Source organism: Gymnogyps californianus, chromosome 14 (assembly GCF_018139145.2).
Source record: "Gymnogyps californianus isolate 813 chromosome 14, ASM1813914v2, whole genome shotgun sequence".
Classification (NCBI taxonomy): Eukaryota; Metazoa; Chordata; class Aves; order Accipitriformes; family Cathartidae; genus Gymnogyps; species Gymnogyps californianus.
The window spans coordinates 11,602,666-11,630,595 of NC_059484.1; the positions used below are offsets into that span (position 1 = coordinate 11,602,666).

General features: G+C 66.2%; 4 protein-coding genes across 4 annotated transcripts; all 4 read right to left on the minus strand.

Moving 5' to 3' along the window:
• Nucleotides 1-6: 6 nt before the first annotated feature.
• Nucleotides 7-7,518, minus strand: PDLIM7 (PDZ and LIM domain 7). The gene is made up of 6 exons (XM_050905443.1): nucleotides 7,458-7,518; nucleotides 5,993-6,099; nucleotides 2,191-2,342; nucleotides 1,838-1,868; nucleotides 938-1,110; nucleotides 7-153 (listed from the first exon to the last, which is right to left on the minus strand). Exons 2-6 carry the CDS (start codon nucleotides 6,095-6,097, stop codon nucleotides 147-149), a joined length of 468 nt encoding a protein of 155 aa, XP_050761400.1. The 5' UTR covers nucleotides 6,098-6,099; nucleotides 7,458-7,518; the 3' UTR covers nucleotides 7-146.
• A 304-nt stretch (nucleotides 7,519-7,822) lies between these two features.
• DOK3 (docking protein 3) lies at nucleotides 7,823-10,817 on the minus strand. The gene is made up of 5 exons (XM_050905473.1): nucleotides 10,761-10,817; nucleotides 9,118-9,411; nucleotides 8,894-8,987; nucleotides 8,636-8,808; nucleotides 7,823-8,554 (listed from the first exon to the last, which is right to left on the minus strand). The coding sequence occupies exons 1-5, from the start codon at nucleotides 10,815-10,817 to the stop codon at nucleotides 7,823-7,825; spliced, it is 1,350 nt and encodes a 449-aa protein (XP_050761430.1).
• A 739-nt stretch (nucleotides 10,818-11,556) lies between these two features.
• On the minus strand, nucleotides 11,557-16,990 carry DDX41 (DEAD-box helicase 41). The gene is made up of 17 exons (XM_050905472.1): nucleotides 16,959-16,990; nucleotides 16,764-16,862; nucleotides 16,507-16,666; nucleotides 16,349-16,423; nucleotides 15,938-15,998; nucleotides 15,180-15,316; nucleotides 14,848-14,920; nucleotides 14,517-14,670; nucleotides 14,270-14,406; nucleotides 13,905-14,067; nucleotides 13,673-13,804; nucleotides 13,420-13,491; nucleotides 13,028-13,124; nucleotides 12,521-12,670; nucleotides 12,298-12,369; nucleotides 11,976-12,086; nucleotides 11,557-11,714 (listed from the first exon to the last, which is right to left on the minus strand). The coding sequence occupies exons 1-17, from the start codon at nucleotides 16,980-16,982 to the stop codon at nucleotides 11,578-11,580; spliced, it is 1,854 nt and encodes a 617-aa protein (XP_050761429.1). The 5' UTR covers nucleotides 16,983-16,990; the 3' UTR covers nucleotides 11,557-11,577.
• Nucleotides 16,991-17,531: 541 nt separating this feature from the next.
• On the minus strand, nucleotides 17,532-25,960 carry FAM193B (family with sequence similarity 193 member B). Its single transcript, XM_050905526.1, is given in 12 exon segments — nucleotides 17,532-17,635; nucleotides 17,737-17,812; nucleotides 17,923-17,988; nucleotides 17,991-18,954; nucleotides 19,470-19,706; nucleotides 20,119-20,314; nucleotides 21,310-21,724; nucleotides 22,037-22,246; nucleotides 22,442-22,664; nucleotides 23,387-23,626; nucleotides 25,627-25,906; nucleotides 25,908-25,960. Coding segments are annotated over 12 exon segments (3,057 nt in total). The 3' UTR covers nucleotides 17,532-17,538.
• Nucleotides 25,961-27,930: the final 1,970 nt, after the last annotated feature.

Sequence of the window (27,930 nt, forward strand, 5' to 3'; positions counted from 1 at the left end):
CCAGGAGTGACCCACCCACATGGGCAGAGCAGCGCGTGCTGCCTGTCCCCAGGCTGGCCCTGCCCCGGAGAACGGGGCACTAGCAGGGAAGAGGCATGCAGGGAGGATAGAGAGAGCAGACAAAAGGCTTACTGACTTGTCAAGGCTCAGCACCTGTAGGGGAGAGGGAAAGAGAAAGGGAGGAGAGAAAGAAAGAAAAAGGAAGGTGAAATTAGACCCGCAGCACCCGTGAAGTTCCCAGAGCTCACCTACAGCCTGCACCAGTCCCCCGACCCCCAAAACTCATGCTCAACTCATCCAGGGCTGGGAGCACACTGGGACACAGCGGCAGACACCAACAGACCAGACCATGCCTCCCTCAGCCCCTCAAAACAGGCTGGGTGCCCAGGGCAGCCAGGGCCGTATCCCCCATTGCCCACTTTCAGGGCACCACGGCAGCTCTCAGCAGGAGGGGCAGGGACCGGCAGCTGCCAGACACACGGCAGCCGGGTGGGCAGCCTGCAGAGGCGGGAGCTTCTTCCCTGCGAGTGGGGTGAGGACAGCGCTGCGCAGGGCTCAAGGGCTTCACTTTGCCCAGCCCGTCCCGGCAGCCAGGGGACCAGCAGGACGTCCCCGGGCAGGCGCTGGCTGGTGGCCACAACGCAGACACCGCTTCCCTGCTGCCACAGACGCCAGCAAATGTCCTGCTACGATCGCCGTGCCGTGCCCCGCAGGACTCCCCACAGGCTGACATGTCCCTGAGCGAGGGACCGGCATGTGCGTGGCTGTGTGTCCCCACGTGTGATAGTCTTGTGCCACCTCAGCACCAGCCATTGGGGGACCCCGGCACGGGCACTATTGCCCACTCCCACCCATGGGTGCCTGGCATGCAAGGCGCAGCAGGGCCGGGCAGCAGGCTCCCCCCGATCCTCGGGGAGCAGGACGGACAGCAACATACCCATTGTGCTGGGGGGTGCAGGCGGGCACCAGGGGCACGTACGTCACGGGTTTCATCACCAGCCCGGGCCGTGGGTTCGGAGGCGAGCCGGCCCCGAAGGGCCGAGCTGTTTTGTTGAGGGTGGTGCTGGGAGCGAAGTTATATTTCAGGGGTTCAGAGCAGGGGAGTGAGTCCTGAGCGAGACAAAACACACAGACACGGGCTCACATGTCAAGCAGCATGCAAGGGGCAGCCCCGGGCCAGGCAGCACAGCAGGCAGCCAGGTAGGAAAGCCGGACAGCACGTGCACCTCAGACACCAGGCTCTGCCAGGCCGGCACCTCTCTCCGCAGGGCACCCGGCCCAGCGACAGCAGGTCACGAGCCTGGCCCGAGGGTTGTTGGAGGATTAGTAAGTGACCTGGACGCTCGCTGCTGCCCGCGGCAGGGCGGTGCATGCACACACGCCGATCGCAACCGTCCCACGGCACAAAGCTGAACACATGCAGGTGGCTTCCGTCCAGGAGCCACCAGTCACCGGCCCCAGCCCTGCTTCCCTGTGCCAGGGCACTCCCCAGCACCAGCAAACATGGGGCCCCAAGGTCGTGCTGTGGCTGCCCAGCCTCCTCCCCTGCGTCGGCCCCTCTGCACCCCTGCTCGCACCCGGCACCAGCGGGGGCACGGACAGGCAGCAGCCAGGGCCCGGGTGCCCGCTGGGCAGACCCTGCTCCCTCCAAAGCCCTGTGGTGCCAGGGGTCAGAGCTGCTCCTCCAGCGGGGAGTTTTCCAGCCCTCCAAACACACCCCAGTCCCCCAGAAGCCCGCGGGCCCCAGGAGCAAGTCCATTTGTCCAGCTACGCTCAGAGATTCCGCTCCCCTGAGACGAGGCTGAGCTGCCGTTGCAGCGCCAGGAGCAACACGTACCTTCTGCGGCTTCCCCAGGTGGTTCTGGGCTCTGCAAGAGAGGAGACAGCCGGGCAGGTGCTGGAACTGGCCCAGCCACCACCGGGACGCTGGTACCCCAGGGATACAGCACCCACCCGAGAGGAGCCACAGCTAGCTGGCACTGCCCCATGGCTCGCAGGTGAGGGCCGGCAGCCAGGCTAAGCCTTAGCCAGCCAAGCAGAGCCCTTGGACCCAGCCAGGGGCTGGCAGGCTCTGAGCAAGGAGCAGCAATGCTGGGAGGTGGTGATGCCAGGAGATGGCACTGGGCAGAGGGCCCTGGCTCTGCTCTAGCCACACCAGGACCCCAGGTTTGCAGGACCCGCAAATCCTACCTGCTCAGGGTGAGGCAGAGCCTGTCCCCGCAGGCACGGATCCTGTTCTGGGCCTCGATGTGCGTCATGGAGCTGGTGCTCTCCCCGTCGATGTACAGCACCCAGTCACCCACTCCCACGCCGGCCTGGGCCGCCTTCCCGCCCGGCGTCAGCTGCAGAACAGACAGAGTCAGGGAGAGCCGGGCCAGCCAAGCAGCGACGCAGGAGCAGAGGGACACCCTCGTCCTTATGAGAGCAGGGGTCTGCTGGGGCCCAGGCTCCCTCATGCAACACCCAGCCCAGCACAGGACAGGACACCCATACAGGCCTGACCCAGGGGGAGGTAGGGACCCCCGGATCACCCCTCATTTCCCAGTGCATTAGCCCAGAGCAGCCTCTTCCCCTCCACAGCAGTGGAGTGCTCAGCACTACCCCAGGGCGCTGCCCAGCCCCTGCCCTCTGGCACAGCTAGGGGCCACGCCAGCACCCTGGAGCCCCATCCCCATGATGCCCAATGGCAGAGGTGGCGCTGGCTCAGCCTCGGTAGCAGGCCCGGCCACCCCTTGGAGCTGTCCCCGCAGTCCCGGGGCGGGAAGGGAGTGCAGTGAGTCAGGGCCCATCGGGCAGCCCACGTCTCGCTGCAAACCGCAGGCTTGTCCAGCCCTTCGCCTGGGGCGAGAGGGGGGGGACAGGGGAGGCACCCCCCGGGTGCTCCCCCCAGCCGCCCACGCTCCCATCCCGTTCCCCTCCCGGTGCCGGCAGGCGCAGACATTACCTCATCCCCACAGAGGAGAGGGAGCCCCCCCGGGGCAGGGAGACACCCGCCCCCACCCACGCTGCTCCCCTAGACCTTGCCCCGCCGGGGCAGCCAGCAGCACAGCCATGGGTTCCCCTGCCCGGCCACGGTGCCAGGGATGCGCCTTGCCCCTGGCATGGCTCTACGGCATGGCTCTACATCAGCCCCGTGCCACGAATCAGAGGCTGCCCTCCCCTCCCGCTGGGGATGCACAGCCAAAGGCGAGCAGGGCCCCGAGCGCCGCACGCAGCTCCCAGGCACTGACTGACAGACAGACAGACAGACGTGGGCAGGCTACAGCCATTCCTGCTCCTCCAGCACGGAAGAACTCAAGGCGCTTGGACCCGGACCAAGTATTTCCTCAAGTCCTGTTCGACATGAACATAAAAGGAGCGAGCCAGATTCCCAGTGCCGTCAGAGGGCTGAAAAATCCCTGCCGCCGAGCCCCAGCCCCTCCTTGCCCGCATGCAGGGCCCGGCTCGCCCCAGAGCCGCACTCCCCTTCCCCACGCCAGCACCGGCCCTCCACGTGAGGCCAAACCCCACACCCGGGCTGGATGCAGCCCAGCTCCACCTGCATCCTGTGGCCGTCCCCAGTGGGACATGGGTAACCGCTCCGGTGCCCCCGTGCCACCCAGCGCCCACTCCTCCTGCCCGGCACGGGAGGGTGCCCTGGGCGGCAAGTGGCGCCGGCCGGCTCCTGGCACACTGCTGCAAGCCCCAGCTTGCTGCCCTGGAGGGCTAGGGAAGGCGCGGGGCGGCTGCGTGGGTTTGGAGGCAGGAGCGGGAGCTGGGAGAGGTTTTCACACAGCCGCCTGGGAAGGGGAGAGCGCGGCAGGCTGCGTCACGCAGCCGCACCCAGCCTGGCCAGCACCGCTGCGCTCCCCTTCCCCCTCCGCGTCGGCACGCCAGGAAACCCCTTCGGCAGGTGCCAGCTCAGCCGGGAGCCATGGCAGTGCCAGCGTTCCCACTTCCCGCCCGGCCCCGCTAACCAAGGCTTCCTTCCTCTCCTCTCCACCCAGCCAGTCCTTTGTTCCCCATGCCTCCGTCACTGCACCCAGCGAGGTACCCACCGGCTGCCCCTATCCAGGGCTCGGGCACCCCAGAGTCTCACCCCACATGGAGGGGAGTCGGGTGCCTGCACAAGGGCCCCGGCAGCATCTCCTAGCACCTTCCTGCCTACAGCACCAAGGATCTCTCCTCTTCCCTGGCTGGCAGATGCTGGGATGTGCCACACAGCACCCAGCTCCCCAGACACCAGCCGTTAACCTGGCTCCACCGCAAGCAGCTCGTGGCCACGGTCTCGCAGCCTGCCTAGCCAAGGTGTCAGGACCCCAGCAGAGCCCCTTGCCATGAAAGGCACATGTGCAGAGGACCAGGGTAGCACCTCTTTTGTGTGACCACCGAGCTGAAGCAGCCTCGCAGCTCACCCAGTAGTGTCACAACGATGGATGCAGCCGAGAGCCAAAGCACGCACCAGTGCTGCTTTCCCCCTGTGCTCCCTGGCTCCACAGAGCAGGGCCCCACTGCCAGCCCCGAAAGCCAGGGCAGGACACCTTCTTCCAGCCCGCTCCGGCAGCCCCAGGCCTGGCAGGACAGCCTGCCCTGCCAGCAGTACCCTTGCTCAAGGCAAGCAGTGGCCAAGGACAGCAGCGTGCTCCAGGCAGGATAAAACTCCTGGGGGGTGGGGATGCCCCTGGGGTGCAGAGCAGCGCAGGGTTACCCCTTCCCATCAGGCAGAGCCCACCGCCCTGCCATGCAGCCCAGCCTCTCCAGAGAGCCCCCTAAAGCTGGCTATGTCCTCTGGGAATCTCCTCACTGCTCCTGCCTGCCCTGCCCAGGATGACAGCGTTGCCCAAGCCCTGAGGGCAGCGCTGGCCTGCTCACATAGCGGGCCCGTTGCTTCACAAGGCCCCTGCCCCAGGCCCTGGGAGGCTCCTCCATCTGACCAGACCCTTTGTTAAGTGCTGGCTCGCAGCCAAGAGAAACATTTTTTAGAGAACAAACTCACTGAAGCCGTCTCTGCGTGCTCAGCAGAGATCAGCAGGCCCCGGGGCAGCAGCACTGGCAACTCCAGCCTCGCACAGTGCCCTAGGGTCCGTGCTCCATGCTGGGGTGCTGCGGAGACCCACACCCTCCGGGACAGGCGCACGGTGCCAGGCTTGTGCCGGGAGCAGGCCCCCACGCAGCGCTCAGTGCCACGAGCAAAGCTGTCCTTCAAGAAGCAGCCTCCGTGCCAGCTGCCCGAGCGTCGGCAGCACAGGCGATGCAGTCGCATTCCAAGGCTTATAAGGCAATTGTGTGGCTGGAGCCACGGCCAGCACCCACCCAGGGGACCGGGCTGCCTGCGGACAGGGACCCGCACACACCCAGGGGCCAGACCTGGCCTGGGTGAGCATCGCACTGTGAGTGGCTCGCACCAGGTGCCTCAGCCAGCCAGCAGCACAACGGCTCTCGCTCACGCTGGAGAAACGGGCTGGTTTTGCGGAGGGAGCCACGTCCCAGTGCAGGCAGCAGTGCGGGCAGCAGTGCAGGCTTCCTCTCCTCCCTGCCCATTTTGGGGGCCAGCTCAGGTGCGGAGCTGGGAGCCATGCAGCAGGAGGGAGGGCAGAAGGGCACAAGCCAGGTCCCGGGATGCTGAGCCCAGCATCAGGGTGTGGACCGGGAGGGAGGCCAGCCCCACAGCTCGGAGACTGCGAGAGTGGCTCCCCTCCCCCTGTGGCGGGCACGCTCCGGAAGGGGCCTCCCCTGCTCCCCCAGCAGCCAGAATGACTCTGCAGAGGCTGCGCAGCATTTCACATCTCTGCTGCACTCCTCTGCCCGGAACACCCCCGTGCCAGACTGCAGCTGATAAGGCACCAAGGAGGCTACGCGGAGCCAGGCAGGGCAGGACGCAGCACTCCCGGGGCCCTGGCTCATCTGCATCCCCCATAAGGATCTGCTTCAGCCACCTGGACGCAGCCACCATGGCCTCCCCACCACAGAGGCAGAAGGAAGGATGGGTGTCACCGGTCTCAGCTTCTCTTACCCTGGAGATGGAGAGTGGCATGCTGAAATCCTTCCCTCCCTGCAGCCTGAAGCCCCAGGGCGCTGGCCCGTTCAGCATCACCTTGTAGGACTCCATGTCGCCCATCTCTGCAAGGGAAGAGGGTGTGATCCTGGCGTTAGGGTACACAGGAACAACACAGGGAGAGCAGGCGAGGACGGGGCCCAGCGCCTGGCAGGACAGGGCAGGAGAAGACAGGTCACGTTTCCAGCAGTAACTCCACCCTGACCATCCTACACTGTGGTTAGAGACGCACCACAAATCTATTGGCGTCTCCTCCAGCAGCGTCAGAGCCGAGGGGCCCAGGCTAATGCTGACTAGTGCCAGAGAGCCAGGCACAGCCCCGCTGCCACCCACAGTGGAGCCTGTGGGCTCCGCTCTCCCTCTCCCAAACCAGGGACGTGCTCTCCCTTACAGCACCCCAGAAACTCATACCGCTGAAAGCCAAGACTGTTTCAGACTGCGGAGAAGCGACAGCAGGTACAGAAGGATGGGAACCAGAAACGTTTTTGCCGGGTGAATTACCAGCAGCAGTGCAGGAGCTGCATGATGCCACCCGAGGCGCTTGGCAGAGCAGCCAGGCTGGTGCTCCGGCAGCCGGCCGAGCAGATGCTACCTGGGAGCAAGCCCATCTCCGCACACAGAGCCGGGGCTTCAGCGGGGAGGGAATCCCGGCACTCCCCTGCCTGCCAGGGCCGCGCTGACAGCTGTCAGCCGGCCAAGGCTCCGAGCATACGGGCCAGCCCCAGCCTCCCGGCCACCCCTCACCTGGAAGGAACCGCCAGGCGCCTGCAAAGCCCCCCAGGACCTTCCTCCTGCCGCTGCCAGGCGGGGGACACGGCCAGCTCTGGGGGCCTGGGGCCCTCCCCACCCCTCGCAAGGGACGGCGGGCTCCCAGCTGGGAGGCGGCGGAGGCTGCAGGGCCGGGGGCCAGCGTGCCCCCGCTCTCCCCGGGCCGGTGCGGGCTATATAAGGCGTGTAAGACGACACCAGCCCGCTCCCTGCTCGGGAGGGCCGGGGGAAGGCTGCGTGTCAGGCATTCCCGGCGCCCGGCAGCCGCGCAAGCCCCAGCGAGGCGCCGGGACCAGGGCGGCCTGGAGCGGGCGGGCAGGCAGCCCCCCGCGGGGCTGGGGCCGGGCTAGACCGGGGATCCCCAGCAGCCCCAGGCTGGGCAGCCCTCCTGCTCCTGAGGGGCCGCCGCGCCGGGCCGCCAGCCCTGCCCCACGGGGGCCCCCGGGCCCCGCTCCCCGTCCCGTCCCACACAGCCTCCCCTTTCCCGGGGGCGGCGACCCCGACCCTGCCCCACACGGGCCCGACCCTGACCGACCGCCTTCCCCAGGCCTCAGGCCTCAGCCCTGCACCCCTCATGCCCCACCCCCCCCCCCCGGCAGAGGACGGAGACCCCAGCCCTGCCGCGGCCCGCCCCGACCCTCCCGCACTCACTCACCCGCGGCCGGCCGGGCCCCCGGCGGAGCGGGGCCGAGCGGGCGGCGCCGCAGCGGGGAGCGGAGCAAAGCGGGCGGACTCGGGACTCGAACTCGACCACCGCCCCCTCCCGGCCCGGCCCCGCCTTATATAGGATCGAGAGGGGGTGGAGCCGGCAGACGGCTCGGCCAATCACCGCGTGCGCCTGCCTGCCGGGGCGGGCACGGCGGCGCCCCCTGGCGGCGAGGCGCGGGCTGCCCCCGACCGGCCGCGACACCACCGGTCCCGGGACCGACCCCCGCCCGCCCCCGCAGCACCGGCAGAGCCGAGTCCGGCCCAGGCTGTTTATTCACCGCACCGCACCACCGAACCGCATCCTGCCGGGGCTCAGGCCCAGTCCCGCGGGCCGACGGTCTCCCGGCTGAGCAGCCGCACCAGCTTGGCCCGGAGGTTGCTCTGGGGCTTGGGCCCGGAGCGCGCCGGCAGCACCTCCTGCCCCCCACGGCCCCAGCGCTGCTCCGGGGGCTGGGGGCTGCCCCGCGGGAGCTGGGCTAGGGCGGCCTGGTTGTCATAGAGGGGGCCTGCCTCACTGCTGTGGCCCTCAGGGGCCTGCCGGCACCCCAGCTCCCACTGCCCTTCCTCCTCCTCCTCCTCCCCGGCTGGACCTGGCTCCGCGGTGAAGATGTTCTCATAGAGGTGCTCGGGGGGCAGCTTCCCTGCGGCCCAGGCCTCACTGGAGCCCGGCCGCCCCGCTGCGAAGAGGGGCTGCTGGCCCCGAGCAATAGAGGCATAGACAATGGGGCCTGTGCCCTCCGGCTCCGGCGGGGGGAAGCGGAGGAGACTGGTGGGGGGGTGGGAGGCAGGCTGTGCCCCCCCCAGGGGTGGGCTGGGCTGGGGCTCCTCAGCCCTGGGGCCCCAGGGCTGGGGCTCGAGGCTCTGTGCAGAGAGCTGGGGGTCCGGGGCACAGAAGAGCCGGGGGTCCGGGGCATCCTTGCCCTGCTGCTGGCAGGCGATAGTGGCAGCCACAGCCCGGCAGAGCTCTGGCGCCCGCGGGGTGCTGAAGGTGAAGGTGCCCTCGCCGGAGTCACTGCGGCGGCCGGCCTCAAAGGAAAAGACAGTCTGTGGGGCCAGAGGGCAGGGTGAGGGACTGGCACTCGCCCTAGGCAGCCAGCAGCCCCAAGGAGGGAGGGGGGCACCCACCTGATCCTGGCCAAACTTGCGGAGAAAAGGGTAGGGCCAGGTGAGCAGGGGCTGGCGGGACTGCGCATCCTTCAGCGTCAGGCTCTGGGGAAGGACTGAGAGCAGGTAGTGCCCGTGCAGGCCACAGCGGGCGGACGCGTCTGTCCGGACCACCAGCACCGGGAATTCAGTCACTACGGGAGCAGAGCAAGGCAGGGGTCAGCACCGCAGCGCTGAGCCGGGGCCCGCCCCAGCCCTATCCACCACCCCGGCACGTACGGTCCTGCCAGGAGGAGTAGAGGGAGTTCTCCTCCATGGGGACAGCGGGGCTGGGCTGCGTCCTGGCACTGCTCTGCACTGTCTCCTTTGCACCCTGAAACAGAAGGATGTGAGCGCAGCCCCCGGACCAGGGCACGCAGCCTGCCCACGCACCCTGGAGCTCACCGGCTCACCCGAGCCAGGAGCAGCATGAGGGATCCCAGCTATGCCGGACCCCACGGTACCTGGAAGGCCAGCTGGCAGAGCTGGGCGATCCACTCGTCCCGCTGCTCGGCCGCCAGCACATAGCTCTTCTCCGTGGTGTTGAGGTAGAAGGCAGCGGTAGCTTTGGGGCAGCTCTCGGTGCCCGCCGGGCCCACGGAGACACAGTCCGAGAGGCGGATCACCCGGCGGGCGCACCGCCGCAGGGAGGTCTTCTCCAGCGCAGTGCCATCATCCCGCACGTCGAAATTCTCCATGCGGGCCACGCCGGAGGGGCTAGCAGCGAAGAGCTGGGCTCGCATCTTCCTCCAGGACCTCTGGGTCATGGGAAGAGCACAGGCACGGAAAAAAGGTCAGCAAAGATCTGCCTGCTGCGTCCTCGCAGCGCTGCCCTCCATGTGCGGCTGGCAGCGCTCGGGAAGAGCTGTGCGAGGCAGGAGGAGGCACAGGGGGGTCTTTGCCCACACCCGCCGGGTGCTGCACGTAGACCCCCGGGGCTGTGGGGCAGGGCAGTCCCAAAGCTGGGTCGAGGGGGGCCTTGCCCCGAGCGAGCTCGGCATGGCTTGCTGGGTGAGTCACGCTCGCTCCCGGCTCGCTGAGCACCAGGTCCTGCTCTTTGTTCCCCGCTGCAAGTGCTGGCCTGCCGCCGCTGCAGCTGAGCTTTCGAGCTGTTCTCAGGACAGACCCTGATGCAAATTAAAGCCATTTTGAGCTGCTGGGGCTCCTGCTGGCAGCCTCGCATCTGCCGAGCACGGCCAGGCCCTGCAGCTCGCAGCCCGCTTCCTCCCAGGGGAGGCTTTGCAGCACCAGCACCTTCCCAGCCCGTCATGGGATAGAGGGGGCGTGTGCCCCCACGCACCTCAAAAGCACAGCAGAGCCTCCACCCTGCAGAAACCAGATGCAGCCGAGCACCCAAAATACCCACCACCGCCAGCCCACCTGCCTCCTACGCACGGGGCACCGGCCCCGCGCACGCAGGGCCTGCCCGCTTCGGCTCCAGGACTCGGCTCTCACTCAGCGGGGAGGTTGGAGTGTGATTGTAGCCCAGCACATCCACCGAGCCCCCTGCGGGGGCATGGCCGCCCCGCCATGGCAGAGGGGATGCCGCTAGGGCAAGGCCAGTGCACCAGCGGGCCCCATCTCACAGCTCCCTAGAGCTGACTTGACCCTGCGGGGACTCCCACTATGTCACCCATACCGTGCCGAGGGCTGCAGCACTCGGTGCCCACCCCGAGGGCCCAGGGCAGCAGGCCAAGCCACGAGGGGTGCCCCACGGATGGCACTGGCACCCCAGGGCCAGGCTTGTGGATGGGCTGGGCATACGCCACGTCCCACACGCTGCCCTGGTGCCCCACTCCCACACACACGCTGGAGCTGCGCCTCATTAACACACATTTATTGTTTCATTGCGAATCGCGCGGTGACCAAGCAAGAAGAGGGACCCCATGTGCAGGGGCGAGCCCGAGCAGGTGCCTGCACGGATGAGTCCCCTCGGCCGCAGGGAGAGCCCTGTTCCTGGGGCTGCGGAGCCCAGGGCCCCCCCAGGGCAGCTCCAAGGGGTCTGGCTCCAGTCCCCTCTTCCCAGGCTGCCAAGGGCCCGGCCCCAGGCCTGGCGTCAAGACAGATCAGGGCAAACCCTGTACCCAGCCCCAAATCCACCTTTTACCTTTCCAAATTTGCAGTGTTGCACATAGAGGATCCCATCCTTCACCGGTTTCTCCATGGGCCCAGCGTCACCCTAGCAGCCAGCGCAAGGACTGGGGACTCAGGCTACCGGCAGCGGAGAAAATGTGACTGCTACAGCCGAAGCAACTGCATGGGGCAGACTTCCTTCTCTCAGCAACTTCCCCTTTTTGGTGTGTGGGATGAGGGGCAGAGGCCGGGCCACAGGAGGTGCCCAGTCCGTCCGCCCTCCCCCTTGCAGAAGGGCAGTGGGGCAGAACGTACACAGGCAGAGCACAGGAAGCACCTAGGGGACAGCCTGACATGAGTGCAGCATGCTCTGCCTTGCCCCGGCTGCATCAGAGCGTGTTTGGGGGATACGGGAACAGCCACCAGCTGAGGATGCACAAAACCAGGTAAGGGGGATGGTCCTGGAGGAATTGAGGGGCTTTGGAGAGGAGCGACGTACGACCCTGGCCACACCACTGCAGGGGGCTGGCAGGGGCAGCAGGCAGCTAGCCACAGACCAGTCGCCCCACCTGGGGCTTCCTCCTCCCCTTGGGCACCACTACCTGCTTGCCCAACGTTGCCGCTGACGTAACGGGCTGTTGCAGCACAGCTCCACACATTTCCTCCTGGGGCAGGAGCTTCATCAGGCTGAGCTGGCAACAGCCCCGGTGGCCAAATGCCTGGAGAAGGGGCCACAGCAGTGCAGGACAGGCCCCTGGGCTTGGGAAAGGTGAGGGCAGCTGGGGCGCTGCCCCAGCTGAAAGGGAAGCAAGGCCCACACAGGGAGAGCGCTGGACAGCATGCTCCCCAGGCTAGAAGTCCATAGAGCTGTGGGCCAGGTAGTCCTTGCGGCCGATGTTGCTGACTTGCTTGGTCTGCATCGCCTCCAGCTTGGGGCAGTCGGTGATGCGATGGCCCAGGCCGCCGCAGAAGGCGCAGCCCCGCTCGCCTGCAATGGGAGGGACGAGGTCAGGGAGAGCTGTGCCACGCCAGGAGAGCGGCCCCCCACCCCAGAAGCAGAGGGGCTACACCAGCGTGTCCCCCCCGCTGCCGCAGCACTAGGCTGCCCGCATGGCCAGGCAACGACAGCCCCAAGGCAGGCGGGAACAGCCCCGGGAGCCTGGAGCGATGGGAACCGGGGGTCCTGTCCACAGCCCAGGTCTCTCAGCAGCCCTGCGGGAGGGTCCTGTGCCACCCCGGGGTCTCTCACCTCCGATGTCCAGCATGGTCTCGTCCCCGCAGTGCAGCACCTGGAGCACAGGCGGCACCTTCTGCTTCGCCTCCAGGAGCAGGGCCTTCAGGTCCATCAGCACCGACTCATCTGGGGGCAGAGACACGGATCAGACACAGCGTGAGCAGGGGTGGGGGGCACTGCCCCACGCCACCATCTCCCCTCCACGGGCCATCGTGACTCGTCCCTGCTTGCTCAGGAACACCCCCCTTCCCAAGGCAGAGGCAGCTCCATCGCCCAGCTGCCTCCTACAGCCGCAGCCCCCCCCGCAGGCAGCCCCCAGCCCCGCGCTGTTTCTCACCGCAGGCCTTGTTGATGAAGGTGGTGGCAATGCCAGTGTTGCCCGAACGGCCCGTACGCCCGATACGGTGAACTGTGGAGAAAGAGACAGGATCGGGCCTGGTCGAATGCGAGGTGACAGACCATCCCTGCCCCCAGCCACCGCAGAGACAAGCGCAGAGCCTTGCTGGCCTGCACCCACCCCACCATGCCCTCACTGGTCCCCCACGGGGCCCAGTCCCCACCATAGTTCTCAATCTCCTCCGGCATGTCGTAGTTGATGACGTGCTGGATGGCTGGGAAGTCCAGGCCCTTGGAAGCGACGTCAGTGGCAACCAGGACATCCTTCTTTCCATCCCGGAAGGCCTCGATGGCTTTTGTCCGTTCCTCCTGATCTGCAAAGGCCCAGCAGAGAAGATCAGCAAGGGCAGAGCTCCCAGTCCTGCCTCCTGCAGCAACCACTATGGCCTCAGAGCCAAGCACCGCTCAACCGGGGCTCCCCCAGTAAGAGGGCCTACACAGCCTTTCCCTAAATAAAGGAACAGAGGGAGCTCTAGGTCCCATAGGGACCTGCACTGTGTTTATGCCTGCTACATACAATGTGGCGTTCGCCGCTGACACTGCCACAGCCCTTCCTCACACCATCACAAACTGCTGCACGCTGCGACCTCCCATGGCCACATATCACCCTGGCAGGAGCGGGGTCAGGCAGGGCCACACCGTGCCCAGGCCTCCCTGACACCCTCACTGACCTTTCCCTCCATGGATGGCCACAGCTTCCACACCCTTGAGCAGCAGGTACTCGTGGATCGCATCGACATCCGCCTTCTTCTCTGCGAAGATCAGCACCTGCGGCAGCACAGACATCACCAAAGAGCCGCCTTTCTGCGGGCTGGCGCTGCCGGCACCAGCACAACCCCCCTGAGAAACCCGTTCCCTCCTGCTGAGCAGGGCGCACGACAGCTCTGGGCCCAGGACCTGCTCATACGTGGAGCACGGCTCACTGACGCCTACCCCACCCACAGCAGAGCCCTGCAGCACCACGGCCACGTCCCCATTGCCAGCTCCACCCACGCCCCGGGGCTGCGGTGTGCCCACGCTGCCCCCAGCCATGCTGCCAGAGCAGCCAGAGCGCACTACTCACGGGTGGCGGGGTCTTCTGCAGGCACTCAAGGAGGTACACCATCTTGGCCTCCTCTTTCACGTACTCTACTTCCTAGGAACAAGCACAGAGACGAGTCAGGCAGCCAGCAGAGAAATTGCCATTGCTTTGTATCCCTTAACCTCTTGGGAAGGAGGGCCATGAACCCCAGCTCCCTGACAAGGGATGCATCAAGTGCCTTCATGAACGGTGCTGGCCTCCCACACAGGCATGGGGGAGCTCCCAACTACCTCACCTGCACAACATCCAGGCTGGCAGCACCTGCTCGGCCAACGTTGATGGTGATGGGCTTCACCAGGGCACTCTTGGCAAAGTTCTGGATCTTCTTGGGCATTGTGGCACTGAAGAGGAGGGTTTGCCGCTGGCCCTGCGCAGGGAACACAGCGTGGGCAAGGACTTAGCACTCACCCAGCCAGGTGGGTGCAGGGACTGAGCTTCAGGTTGCTCATGTCATGCCAGCTCAGTACCTTGAAGTAGGAGAAGATGGTACGGATGTCCCCCTCAAAGCCCATATCGATCATCCTGTCAGCCTCATCCAAGGCCAAGTAACGGCAGATGTCCAGGCTCACCATCTTCTTCTGCAGCAAGTCCATCAGGCGGCCTGGGGTTGCCACCATCATGTGTACACCACTGTGGGACGAGAGAAGGCCACAGTCAGGCACTCGGATTCCTGCCCCACGCAGCAACACATAAGGAAGGTAACACCCGCTCGGCACATCACCTTCGCCCCCACACTTTCCTGAAGCCATCTAGCCAGGGTGCCACTCCTTAGTCCCCTGCCAGAAAACAGAGCACAGCTCCAGCCCCACAACCCGCCCCCAGAAGGTCTTACTGTTTGATTGTCTCCATCTGCTCCTTGACAGACATGCCCCCGATGCAGAGGGCGCAGCGCAGCGGGGGCAGGCCGTCCTCCTGCAGCAGGCGACAGTAGTACTCAATGATGCCGTGGGTCTGCCGGGCCAGCTCCCGCTGCAGAGAAAAACATTCATTCCTACACCTCCGTGCATGGAGGATCTGGGATCGCCACTGAACATCGATAAAAGCTTCCTCCTGCACGTCACCGCGCCCCTGACACTCACCGAGGGACAGATGATGAGTCCATAGGGTCCTTCTCGCTTGGAAAATGGCAGCCTCTTCTCCTGCTCCAAGCAGAACATGATCACCGGGAGGGTGAACACCAAGGTCTTTCCAGAGCCAGTGAACGCAATGCCAATCATGTCCCTCCCTGAGAGGCTGGCAGAGAAACAGGGCCAACGGTGAGGAGGAGCATCACAGAACGGCTCAAACCTCCAGGGCTGAGCAAGGTGACGGGGCGCATCTGTCAGCAGGGAAGAGCGCCCGGTTCACACCGCTGGGTGGGCTGTAGGGAGCAACCCGCCCCCCACTCTGGGATGGGGACAGAGCACTCACATCGTGGGGATGCCTTGGATCTGTATTGGTGTTGGCTGCTGGATTCCTTTTTTCTTCAGGCCCCTCAGGATAGCTGTCAGAGAACAATGGACACACACACGCATGACCTGAAGTCTTCTCCCTCTTTCCCTGCTACTCACGTCCCAGCAGCAGCTCTTCCACCAGTGACAAACCCTCCCTGGGCCAGCAGTTAGGTGACACAGCCAGGGTTGGGAATTTAAGCTACGACCCCACTAACACTAAGCATTAAAGATCCAACAGCTTCGCTTGCTGGCCCAAGTTTCCCAGGAGAATGCTGTCCCCCACCCTGCCAGGCTCCTCTCCCAGCCCACCTGCTGGGAACTTCATCTCCTTGAAGCTCTTGATGGGGGGCGGGATGCCTTCCCCCTCCACCAGGATGTGGTACTTCTTGCGCACGCGATCGTGCCGCGCCTCCGACATGCCCAGGATGTAACGAGGTGCTCTCCAGCTGCCAAGGCAACAGAGAAAGGTCATGGTGCAGAATGAGGCTGGGGCTCCAGAGCTGCAGCCCCCACGCAGGCCCAGGGGAACTCCCTGTCAGGCTCCGATACCCCACCAGGGAAAACAGGTAACCCCAGGGGGCTTTGTGGTGTGAGCATGGGAGCAGATCCAAGCAAGTTCCATGCATTAAACGTTTCCCCAGAGTCTGAGAAAGAAGTCCCAAGGTAACAGCTGAGAACGGTCTATGGATGGTGGACAGAACATGACAAAATCATTTGGACACATGTCAACCATCTCTCTGACACTGCCTCGAGCAGCGCTGGCTCTGTAGGCTCCCCCAGTCTCTTCCTCTAGCTTAGTCACCTCCAAGATCTGAAGATCCACCTCAACTCTTGAAGTTTAACATAAATGTACTCTAGCAAATCTTAACTATATACAAAACAACATCCAAGGTGACTCAACAGCCTTCAGTCTTACACACAGCAGTAAGAAGCCAGGCAGTAGAGCAAGAGCAAAGACAGCAGCCACAGAGCAGTGCTCCTCCTGCGAGGCTGCACGGCTTCTAGTTCTCTTCAGCTGCAAGGAAGCAATGTTTTCAGCAAGACAACCTCTGTACTGTGAAACGCACCTGGTTTTAATTGGATCATCGTAGGTGATGCCCTTTGCCATCTCCTTCACTGACATCAAAGCTGCAAGAACAAAGCTGATGAGGTCAATGCAAACTCTCCACGTCCAGACACGCGTAACTTCAGCAGAGAACTACTATGGGTAAACAGTTTAGGAGACCATGCCCGGAGACAGAGGAGGAAAAGCAGCACCCCTGACAACCCCTCTAGGTACAGGAACACCAAGTGCTGCAGCCTGCCATGCCTAGGGGCCTCCCACAGCAATGTCGCACCTAAGCCAGGCAGTTGGATGCTGACTGAAGGATCCCGTTGTGATCTCCTGTCCCGTCCCGGGTGTGAACATCCCTGAGCATTGCAAGGCTGCCCTGACAGCTCTGGAGACACGTCTGAGACACGGAGCTCCCACCACTCACCTCGGCCCTCTGCCACACTCTCCAGGATCTTCTCTTCCTCCTTCAGCTGCTTCTCCTTGGCCGACTCCTTCCGAGCTGGTGGGAGAATCAGGGAAACAGTGAGAAGGTTTCGGTTCCTCCCAAAAGCCGCCCGGCCCCACCGCCAGCCGCTCCCCTACCTTCCGCCTTCTCTTTGAGGTGCTGGTGCTGGTCCAGGAGGCTGATGTTGGACTGGGGCCCCAGGGGGATGTCATCCTCGTCACCCCGCTGCTCGCTCCCGCTGTCCCGCTGCTCCTCCTCCGACACCACCTTCCGCCGCATCTGCAGCAGCTTCTGCAGCTGGAAGGAAGCGGGTCGAGGCGGAGTGAGAAGCACCACGTCGGGAGGGACGCTCAGAGCCCTCCCCCGGCAGCGCCGGGCCCCGTTACCCCGTTACCATCTGCTGCTTGCGCTGCTTGACGGGCACGTAGGGCACATAGTCGTCATCTTCCTCCCCGGACAGGTCGGACGTCTCCGCCGCCTCCTCCCGCTGCCTCTGTGGGGAGACGCGCGGTGAGGCCGGCCCGGGACGGTACCCGCCCCTCCCGGCCCCCAGGGCAGCCGGTACCGGCCAGGCTGGGCCCGGCCCTACCTTCCTGTCGGGCCCTGCCTCCATGGCGCCGTCTCCACGCAACAGCCGCACCACCCCGGATGTAAATCCCGCGCGCCGGAAGTGACGGCTGCGAGGACGGGCGCCGTCGCCCAGCAACGCGGCGGAGCGCGCCACGCCCACCCCGCGGGACGCGGCGGGAGCAGAGACAGGGCCCGACGGGTCGCCTCGACGGCCAAACTTGCGCAGAAGGCGCATGGCGGCGCCGCGCCTACCCCCCCACCCCCTCCCGACCCCTCCCAGCACGGCAGAAAGCAGCAGACAGCGGGGTTTAAATAAAATAAAAAATTAAAAAGTTCTTTATTGGGTCCAGCACGGTCCTTCCCCGCGGCGCAGGGAGCCGGGCGGCCGCGGAGAGGGGGACGGGACGGCCGGGGTCACCCCGCAGCGCGGGCAGGAGGAGGATGGGGGGGAGCCCCGGGGGCCCCCGCGGGGCAGGAGAGCACCGGGGCCCCCCGCGGAGGAGGGGACCCCAACCGAGGCGAGGCGGGGGCCCGCGGGGCTGGGGGGCACAGTGAGGAGAGGCGAGCGGCCGTGGGTGGGGGGTGGCCCCCCCCGCACCTCACTGGGCTGCGCTGGAAGTGGTTTTCTTCAGGGTGAAGTTGGTCCAGTTCACCGCCACCTTCTGCCGCGTCTGCTTGGCCGAGTCCAGGCAGAACCTGGCAGGGAGAGGAGAGGAGAGCCCCGGTCAGCCACCAGCCCCTCTGCCCCAGCCCCAGCCCCGCCGGCAGGGCTCGGCCCCCCGGGGCTGCCCCCTCACCTCTTGAAATACTCCACTTCTCTGTCAGTCTCGTCCATCTCCGCCCCGTCCAGGTCCTTGGGCAGGAACACGTCATCTGGCAGAGCAGAGGAGCAGAGAGAGGGTCAGCGCTGCCGGACGGACAGGGCAGGTGAGGAAGGGGTCACCGCGAGGATGGCGGAGCAGAGCGGCGCTCCCGGCACTCACCGATCGAGGTATTGGATTTCTCCACCTTGTTCCGGCTCTTCCTGCTCTTGCCCTTGGGCTGGGGGAGCCCCCCAGGGCAGGGGGGGCAGGCAGCTGCCGGTCCCCTGCGGCCAGGGCAGGCGGCTGCTGCTGCTGCTGCGCCAGCTCTGGCAGCTCCGCTTTGCCCTCTGCCCTCCGGCCTTTCCCCTCGCCGCTTCTCTCCTTCTCCGGCCTGCCGCCGCCGCAGCCCCAGGGCTGCCCCTTGCCGCTCTCCCCCGGCTCGGCACAGCCGCCCGCCCGCTGCGGCTCCGGGGCGCCGGCCTTGGAAGGGTGCTTGGTTCCCAGCACCTGCCCCTTCGCACCAGGGCTCTCCAGCCGGGCCTGGCCACCGGGCACGGCAGCAGCGCCCTCCCCTTTCTTTGCCTGCCCGCTCTGCCGCTTGTTCTTCCGCTGCCGGCTCCCGGCGGGCACCGGCTCCGGCGGCTCCAGCCCCTTGGGCTGCGGTCCCTCCTTGGGCTCAGGGCTCAGCCTGCCGCCATCCGCGGCAGAGTCCGCAGCCTTGGACTGCACCCAGATCATGCGGGAGAGGCTGGGCACGGCGCTGAGGCGCTTCACCACGCCGTTCTCGGCCCCCGGGGCTGGTGGCGGCTCCCCGGGCCCCTCGCCCCATCGGGGGCCCAGCTCACCCCGCAGCAGCGCGTGGCTCTTGGCGGGGCCCAGGCTGAGCGGGGCCAGGGCCAGGTCTATGTCCTGCAGGTCGGAGGAGCCATTGAGGTGGGAGAGCAGGTTCTTCTGCTCCAGGACAGCTGCCTTCTTGGGGAAGTCGTTGACATCCAGGTTGAGGTCGTAGACGCTGAAGCTGGCCCGGATGGAGTCCTTGATGGTGTTCTTGATCTCCTGCAGCCGGCTGCTGAGGAAGCTGTTCACTCGCTCCAGCTCCAGCTCTGGCCACTCCAGCAGCTTCTCCTCGGCCGGCTCCCTGGCCTGGCCGGCTGTGGGGGCACGCTCTGCCCGCTTCTGGGCCTCCGCCTCCAGCTGGGCTTTCTCCTTCTCCTGCAACACAGGTGCCATGAGGATTGGGTGGCCTGGGCCACAGGGCTAGCTGTGCACCAGCTTTGTCAGGCAGCAAACCCAAGGGCCGGTGCTCAGCACAGCCATCCCACATCTTCCACAGCCCTCAAACTGTCATGTGTCCTCCGTGGGCACTGCCACAGCTACCACACTGCACACCGGACCCTGCCCTGGGCATGAGGCCCCAGCACGAGCCATCACGGCACTGCCTCTCCGTGATGGTGTTTGTCAGAGCCGCGGCATGGAGCAGGTGGGACAGCACAGCCCAAAGCGCCCAGGAGGGCTGGGGCACCCTCTGCAGGAACAGAGGCAGGGGAAGCCCTGCACGGAGCCGGGCACCACTGTCACCTCAGGGGAGAGGGCAGCAAAAGACACAGAGTTCAAGAAACCAAATGGATGTGAGGGAGAGAAGGCAAAGCCCTGCAAGGGGCACAGTCTTGCCCTGACCTCCCTCCTGCAGCTTGCCCCAGGCAGCGCTTCCCTCTGCCCGGCCTCACCTTCTTCTTCTGCTTGTGCCGTGCCCGCTTGGCTGCCTTGGCACTGTTCAAGGGCTTGGGCTCTGTGCTGTTGATGTAGTCCAGCAGCTCGTCCACATTGCGGTGGTCCACAGCGGGCTCTCCTGAGCTGCTGTTGTGCCCTAGTTTCTGTGGCAGCTCCTCTTTCCTCTTGGTGAGGCGCGAACGCAGCTTCTCCCGGATCTCGGCGTAGTTGCGGCTCGTGGGAGCGGCCGGGGGCTGCGGGAGGCAAGCGCTGTCAGCCAGGCAGGCACGCGAAGCCAGCGTGACGCACAGGCAGCCCCGGCTCCCGCACCGGTCCCTCACCGACCTCCCCAACCGCTCCCTTCCCCCAGGTCTCAGCAAGACAAGTCGGCACAGCCCCCGCTGAACTCTTTTCCACCACGAAGCCACAGGGTTTGGCTGGCTGCGCCAAGCCCCAGGGCTGGGCAGGCGGCTGCGAGTCGGGAGCAAGGGGACCAGCAGGCTGATGAGGCAGGATGGAAACGAAGCGGGGGATGCACACGCCGGCAGGGAACAGCCATGGCCAGACCTGCCCACCTCCGCACTCCCGGCACACGGGCTGCCTAACGTCTCACCGCAGAGCGGAGCACAAGGACCGGGGGTGGCTGCAGACCAGCCCCTCACTCACCGCGTTGTGGCCGAAGAACTCACAGTAGCAGCAGTCGCAGAACTTCCCGTCTTTCTGGTTGGTGGAGGAGGAGGTGCAGGAACTGCGCTCCGAGCTGCTGTCCTCGTCCTCCCCGAGCCCCTCGTCTGCCTCGCACGGCTGCGGCGGGTGGCAGCTGGTACCGTTTGGGAATTTGTGCCCTTTGCAAGAGGGGTCCCTGAGGAGAAGGGGAGAAGGGTGAGAGGTGAGCAGGAGCCAGGGGGTCTCAAAAATTGCCCCACACTACGCGTGTAGGAACACCCCTCCCAGGGCAGCCTGCGCCCGAGCAGAAGGATTTGCAGGGCAGACAAACCCCCTCCCCTGCATCCTCCTCCTCCGGGGGAGATGCCAGAGGAGCCCATGGCAGAAGACATCTGTAGCTCCTCGCCCCCCAGGGCCTCTGGCAGGCAGGAGGCTGGTGCACCAGAGCTCCAGAAAGCAGTGTCCCTCTGCCAGGCCACAAGCTGATTCCAGGGCAGGGAGCGGTACTCACTGGGGGCGGCAGGTAGCATAGGTGAGAAACGCTGGAACTGCATGCAGCTGCCAGACATCCCCACGTGCAGGCAGGCCCGGCTCCCACAGGCACAGACTACCCAGCTCAGAGACAGGGAGGCCAGGGCACGGCCCACAGCGCCATTCCTCGAGCTCCAGCTCGGGACCTGGCTGGCCCTCCGCAGGGAGCGCTAATCAGCGGAGAGGAACCAGCGCCCGTGACTCAGCGTGCTCTCTTCCAGGGCACAGGCAGCCCAGAGAGGGCCAGGGGAGCAGGCGAGCAGAACAAGTCCACAGGCTTCATCTTCTCGAGGACCTTTGCTCAGTGCCACAGCTGCCCGACGGGTCTCACTGACAAAGGTCCTGTTGGCCAACAGCAGGTTGACCGGGCGGTTCCTTTGGGTCTTTTAGCTGGAGGAGGAGCAAGCACAGTCTCTTCTGCACCACAGTACTAAAGGACAACCGCAGGGAGAAGACACGTGGGGAGAGAAAGAGCTCAACCCTCAGAGATCAGGCGTCTGCAGCAGCAGAACTGGCCCACAAACACAGCGGCTCTCTGCACCACCACGCCAGGGCAGCCGGTCCCTCCACAGGGAAAAGTGCATCCGTGGGCAGGGGTGGGAGAAAGGGCGCGTTGCCCAGCGAGGAGAGGCTGGAAGCAGGCAGGGCTCCTCTACTCACCTGTTCGTGCTGGGCAGCTGGTGGGAGGCGGGAGGAGGGATGAGTGAAGTACTGCAGTGCCCGTTGCAGGGATGAGTGCAGCCCGACAGCGGAGGCGGCATCTTCAGCAGCGGCACGTTGGCAGGGGGCAGGTGAGGGCTCTTACACGACCCGGGGCTGTGTGAGACCGTGCCAGCGGGAGGGGACTCAGACGCCGGCTTCGGAGCTGCCGCCTGCGCGCTGGGCGCAGGGAAGAGCACAGCCTGCGGGGAGGTGCCCAGCGGGACATGGGGTGGGGAGCCGAAGGGCCCTGGATGGGCAGGCATCTGCTTAGAGGGGACCAGCGCTGGTGGCTGGGAGGGGAGGCCGGTGGGACTGTTGGGAGGAGCAGTGAGGTCCGAGTGCTGATGATGCTCTGAGGAGTGGAAGGCCTCACCTGCAGAGGAGCAGGAGCAGAGACAATCAGACACCGGCTGTCCCGCGCAGGCCAGGGCCACGCTCGGAGCCACCCACCACCTCTGCACAGACTGCTTCTCCGTGGGACAAACCCCGCCTCCCCCCAGGCAGGGGGGGGCTCAAGCTAGAAGCCATCCCTGCTCGCAAAGGGGCCTCGGCGGCACCTCGTCTCCCCCGCAGGATTCAGCCCTGCCCCACGGAGAGCAGAGCAAGGGGAAGGCGCTGGGGCAGCGAGGGCTGCGTGGAGCAGCGGGCCGGGAGGATAAGGCCGGCCCTGCCCCTGGGCACGCACCTGGCGGGGTGGCCCTCCGGCACATGCTTTTGAACTGCTTCGGCAGCGTCTTGCAGAAGTCGAGTGAGGTAGGCAGAGGCGAGCCCGGGGCGGCGCTGCTGGAGGTGGGGGAGGCTGCGTGGCTGTAGGGACAGGCCTTGAGCCCCGGCGCCATGGCAGGCGCCTGGCTGGCGCACTCCGGAGAGAGAGTGAGGCCGGGGTGCTTGTCGCCTGGAAGGAAAGCGGAGCTAGGGCCGGCTCCCAGCACCCTCTGCCTTTGCAGGGACCCAGGCATCCTGCTGGCACTGGCATTCAGAGGACCAGCCTGCCTACCCCTGCCCACCAGTTGGGTGCCCGCAAGGAAACCACCTAAGCCAAGGACCGGGCAGAAAGCTCTGCTCAACCCCAAGGCTGGCTTCAACTCACCTAGTGCAGCAGGGGGGGCCCCGAGGGGGCTGCCCTGCGCGGCCCCGTTGGTGTGCTGTGAGTTCCAGAGGCCCGAGAGCTTGTGAGCAGACAAGAAAGAGCTGGGGTCCCAGTCCCCTGAGTTCCCGTGGCACGAGGAGGAAGAAGAGGAGGAGGAGGAGGAAGAGGAGTGGGAGCCACCCCCACAAGACTGTGACTTGCAGGATGTGTGGGATAATGAGACCTGGCAAGGAAAACACAGAGTGAAGCAGCAGCGAGCTGGGAGGGGAAGCCCTTGGCCCCAGGGCATCGGCACCAAGACCCCCTCCACTGCCCTGAGGCAGGGGCTCAGCACACAGGAACCGTTCCCGTCACTGTCTCAGGGGTGGCAAACAGCCTGTCCGTCCAACAGCAACACAGCCTGGCTCCCAGGGCCCCCACCAGCACGGCCGTGCCGTGCCAAGGGCCACATGCCTCCTCTGGTCCTGCTCAAACCAGGCCAGGGTTAAATAAAGCCAAGCAGGAGGGAGCCTCTCTTCCCCTGAGCTCCACGCACGGGCAGGCACTTGCCCTGGCACACGCTGCCGCTCCGGGGAGACCTGCCTAACAGCAAGAGCAGCCTTGGGGCCGGGGGGGACGCGGCACAATGCACAGTGGAGCAAGGCTGGCAGAGAAGCAGCGGCACTGCTGGCCTTGCCAGGCAGGCAGCTCCAACCCAACACAGGCTGCCAGACAAGCCTCCACGGCGCCGCGCTCTGCCCCGCCGCGGTCTCTCCCGAGGAGCCAGCAGCAGCCCTGGAGAGGGCAGAGTGGCTGCAGGGAGCAGCGAGGCTGGGATGTCTTGAGGCGCTCAGCTCTGAGTGAGGAGGGGACCTGCACACCCAGCCAGCTCCATAGGGTGGTCAATGCCACGGTCCCAGGAGCTACAGCCCCGGCCTTTCCAACGCCAGCTCCATAACCACTTACCGCCAGGGCCTGCTCCTGCACCGCCCGCCGCTCTTCCTCCTCCACACTCTTCCGGCAGCTCTGGCAGATCCACAGTGGCATTTCTCCCAGGAGGTTCTGCACAAGCGTTGGCACGAAGTCCGGTGGCAGCCTCTCGCCCGGGGAAACGAGCCCATTGTGGGACGGCCCTCCCCAGTCCTTGCGCTCCCGGTGACAGAGCAGGCAGCACGTCTGCACTGACTGGTTGGCGGTGGGCAGCACCTGCAGACGGACACACAGACCGTGAGTCACCCCAGGTGTGATCCGCCACATGGCAGGGCCCCAGGTCGGTGCAGGTGCAGGGCAGATGAGGCAACAAATGAGACCTCAGGACACTGACACCAAACCAGAGAATTTCTTGTAGGCTACATGTGGGACTACACCTTCTCCCACTGGAGGAGAGCAGCCTCGGGCTGCCCAGCTGCTGCCAGGCTGCCATGTGCCAGCCGGGAGCATTTTGGACCCTTGGGAAGATCACACCAAGTACTGAAGGGCCAGCCCTACCACCAAGCAAGGCTGGGAGGCCACCAGCAACTCCCACTATCACCTCTGGTACAGCGGGACCAAGGGGACTCACAGGGCAAAGCAAGACCCACAGAAATCGCCACACAGGGATATGAAGAGGGGTCTGGCAGCGACAACCCTCCCTTCTTGCCCATCGCAGACCCCCCACTGCGTTACCCGAGAGCCCCAGGCCCTCCCGCCCGCCTCTTTGTTCTGTGCAGCCGGCGGCGCAGATGCGCTGGGGTGGGGTGCAGCCCCCGGCGCTGCTTCGCACTCTCCCTGCACGGGGCAGCCAGGTTGGGTCTTCCCGCCTGGCGCTGCAGCAGGAGCTGCGTCGCAGCCCGCGGGCTCGCCGGAGGCCTGACAGCCGTGACGAGCCCAGCGTGGCGCGGGCGAGGGGGCCCCCATTGTCTGCCGCCGCAGCGGGGCCCCGCAACAATGAGCCGCACATTGAACTGCTGCTGCGAAACAGATGGCGTCTCCCAGGCTCAAGGTGAAGCAAAGGTCAGAGGCCAAGGAGAGCAGAGAGGGGGGCACAGCTCCCCTGCCCACCTGGCCGGCCGGCCATGGGGAGGAGGGGGCTCCCAGGGCACCCCGTGTCTCAGCAGGGGCAGACGCGGCCACCGCCACGCACGGCGGGCGAGAGGACGGCTCTCCCCAACCCACCCAGCGCATCCAGACCCAGGGCCCACCCCCGCGCTCCCTGCCTGCGACCTGGAGCAGGCAGCAGCAGCCAAGCGCGTCAAGGGATGTCAGGCAGCGAGAGGCGCAGGAGCCAGCCCGCAGCCTGTTTGGCAGATGCTTGAGCCACCTGCCATCGCTCCATGGCAGGGCTGGACCCTCCCGCAAGAAGGAGCTGTGGGAACACCCCCTGAAGCACGCCAAGCCACCCGGCCAAGCACGCCTGTCCCCGAGCCTGGGGCTCTGCCCTCCAGAGCGCACAAGGGTCTGCTGAGCAGACCTGCAAGATCTCCCTACACAGAGGCACAGAATAAGGGGCGCACAGACCCTGGGGCTGGAAGACCCCTTTGCTCTCATGCTGCTGGTCATGCCAGGGGGAGTAGCGTGCAATGGTGGGGGACAGGCTTGCTGGCTGATTCACCCTCCCCAGCAAAGGATGAGATCAGCTTTCCCCAGCTGCTGGGAGAGATTAGCCCCCAGGATGCTACACACCAGTGGGAGCCCCCAACACCCCAGCCATCTGCCAGAGGCATCCCAAAGTCCCGCTGCAGCTCAACACATCCGCAACCCAAGGCCACAAGCCGGCTCCACCACCCAGCCCAGCAAAGCCAAGGTCAGGCCCTGCCCACGCACTCATCCCAGCCCCACGCGTGCCCTAGGATGCTGTAAAAAGCGGCTCCCACGCCCCAAGGCAACCAAGCTCCCCAGAGAAGGGCTTGGGCTTCACCTCCCACCTTCCCCGCTCATCTCAGCATGCCCCCCCCCAAGGTGCACCCCAGCAGCGTGGCTCCACCGAGGCTTCCCCACCACCACGCCCGAAGGTGCAGAGGACCCTCCAAAACCGGGAACAAGGAGATGGGGGGCACCAGGGCCTCAAGTGTGTGTGTGTGTGGGATGCCTCAGGGATGCTCGGAGGCCGGGGGCGGGGCGGGGATGGGGCAGGGCCGGAGGCCCCCCCCGGGCCCTGCCCCATCCCCGCCCCGCCCGAAATCCCCTCAGAAACAGCCCCTTCCCCGCCGCAGGGCCTAACCCGGTACCTGAGCGTTGGCTCTGCCCGGCTCCCCGCTGCTGCCCGCCGCCGCCACCACCACCTCAGGCGGGGCGGGCGGTTCCGGTGGCGGCGGCGGTGGCGGAGGAGGGGGAGGAGGACCAGCGTCGGAACCCCCCACCCTCTCACGGCGAGGCGCGGAGCCGCCGCCACCCGCCGCTCCTGCTGCTGCCTTGTTCCGCCTGCGAGTCATGGCGAGCGCGGCCCGCCGCCCGCCGCAGCCAGGACAACAGCCAATATGGCGGCGCGGCCCGTCCGGCCCCTGCCCGGGGGGGAAGGAGGGAGGGGGGAAAGGCCCGGCGAGGTGAAGCCGCTACCGCCATTTTGTGAGAGGGCAGCGACGCGCGACAGCGCGCCACCTGGCGGGGGGGAGGTGGCGGCGCCGTCGCGACCCGCGGCTCCGCCCCCCACTCCCACTCCCCCGGGTCCTAAAGAGCGCCGGTGCCTTCGGGGCGTCCCGGCCCCAGACACCGCTCCCCTGCACCCCAGCCCTGGCACACTGGTACCCCCATTGAGGATGACCAGCACACTACCCACTGCCCCGGCCTTCCTGGTGGTGCAGCACCCCACAAGGCACGCGTGGGTTCCAGCCCCTCTGCTCCCCGTCCCCATGTTAACAGAGCTCTCTGGGTACCCCGGGTGCATCCCAGCACTGCGGCGTCTTCAGCCCCGGACACGCAGCCACATGTGCGTTTACAGCTCCCCGGCACCCCAGTCCTGGCACACTGCTACTCCCAGTCCATCGCAGCTGTGCAGCACGCTGCCCGCTGCCCCGGCCTTCCTGCATGACCCCAGGGTGCACATGTGGGTTTCCAGCCCCTCTGCAGCCCCTCCCCATGTAACGATGCTCTCCCGGTACCCTGGGTGCATCCCGGCTGTGTAGCGCCATGCTCAGCACCACGGCATCCTCAACACAGCGTGACCCCAGACACACAGCCTTGGACACACGCATGGGTTGCAGCTCCCCTGCACTCCAATCCTAGCACATGGGTACCCCCGGTGCAGTGCGGACGGGCAGCGCACTGCCCACTGCCCCAGCCTTCCCACTGGTGGAAGACTCCATGGTGCCTGTGTGGGTTTCCAGCCCCTCTGCACCCCATTCCCATGTAGCGGTGCTCTCCCAGTACCCTGGGTGCCTCCTGGCTGTGCAGTGCTGTGCTCAGCACCACAGCATCGTTGGAGCTGCATGACCCTGTCCAGGCAGGGCAAGCCCTTGCACACTGCACCTCATGCCCTGGTCCCAGTGCAGGGCTCCCCAGCTCCCCCCATGCAGCGCAGTGCAGCCATGCAGCGCAGTGCCCGCTGCCCCAGCCTTCCCGCTGCTGCCTGATCCCAGGCTGCCCACGGGGGTCTGCTGCCACTCTGTGCAGTCCCAGTGCACCAGGTCCCACAGCCCTGCGGTACCCCCCAAGCTGCCCCCCCCAAGAGAGCTGGGGGCCGGCTCAGCCCTTTGCCTCCCTGCCAGCCTCTGTGCCATGCATCACCCCAAAACGCCCCATCGTGGCATTGGTCTGCACGAGGCCAGGCCTCGCTCCGTACCACACCTCGTGTCACCGGAGGTGCCCTCCTGTGGTGGGGCAGAGCACGGTGCTGGTGACACGGGGACACGTGGAGCACTTGGCCACCAAGGAAAGCCCACTGTGCCCCACAAAATGTGATGGCAGCGCTGCCCACAGCTGTGGGACAGGCAGGGCTCCAGGCTCACTGTGCGGACGGGGACCCCCAGCCACGGGAGGCAGGGCACGCTGCCTGGCCGAAACCAGAGCTGGAGCCCGTGGGGACACGTGGAGCCCCAGCGCCGGGGCCAGCCCCGCACCCGCACCTGGCCGGCTCAGCCTGGGCGCCGCGAGGCCGCTGTGACTCAGGGACTTCCTCAAGCCGAGGTGGTGCCGCCGTGTTTATTTAATTGTCCTCGGTGGATTTTTTACCCGTGAATCCACCCCATTAGGCTATAAGCCACCTGAATTATCGGCACCCACATCCTGTTGCCAGCACTGCCAGGCCTGGCATGGCGCAGGAACAGCTGCCTCCCCTGGCACGGCCGGGGCGGTTTGCTGTGCCCAGCACCCCAAGCACCCCCCAGGACCCCTCCTTGGCCACTCGGCCCCTTCTGCTCCCACCCAAAGGGGCTGCTTTCCCCCCCTCCCACTGCACCTCACGCCCTGCACAGCCCATGCAGCAGAAAGCAGGCAGGTGCCTGTGGGTGCCTCCCCCGGTACCCCCCCACCAGCCCGGGGATGCTCGGGGCTAGGGGGGGCTGCGGGGCCGGATCTCTGGGGTGTCCCTGTCCCCG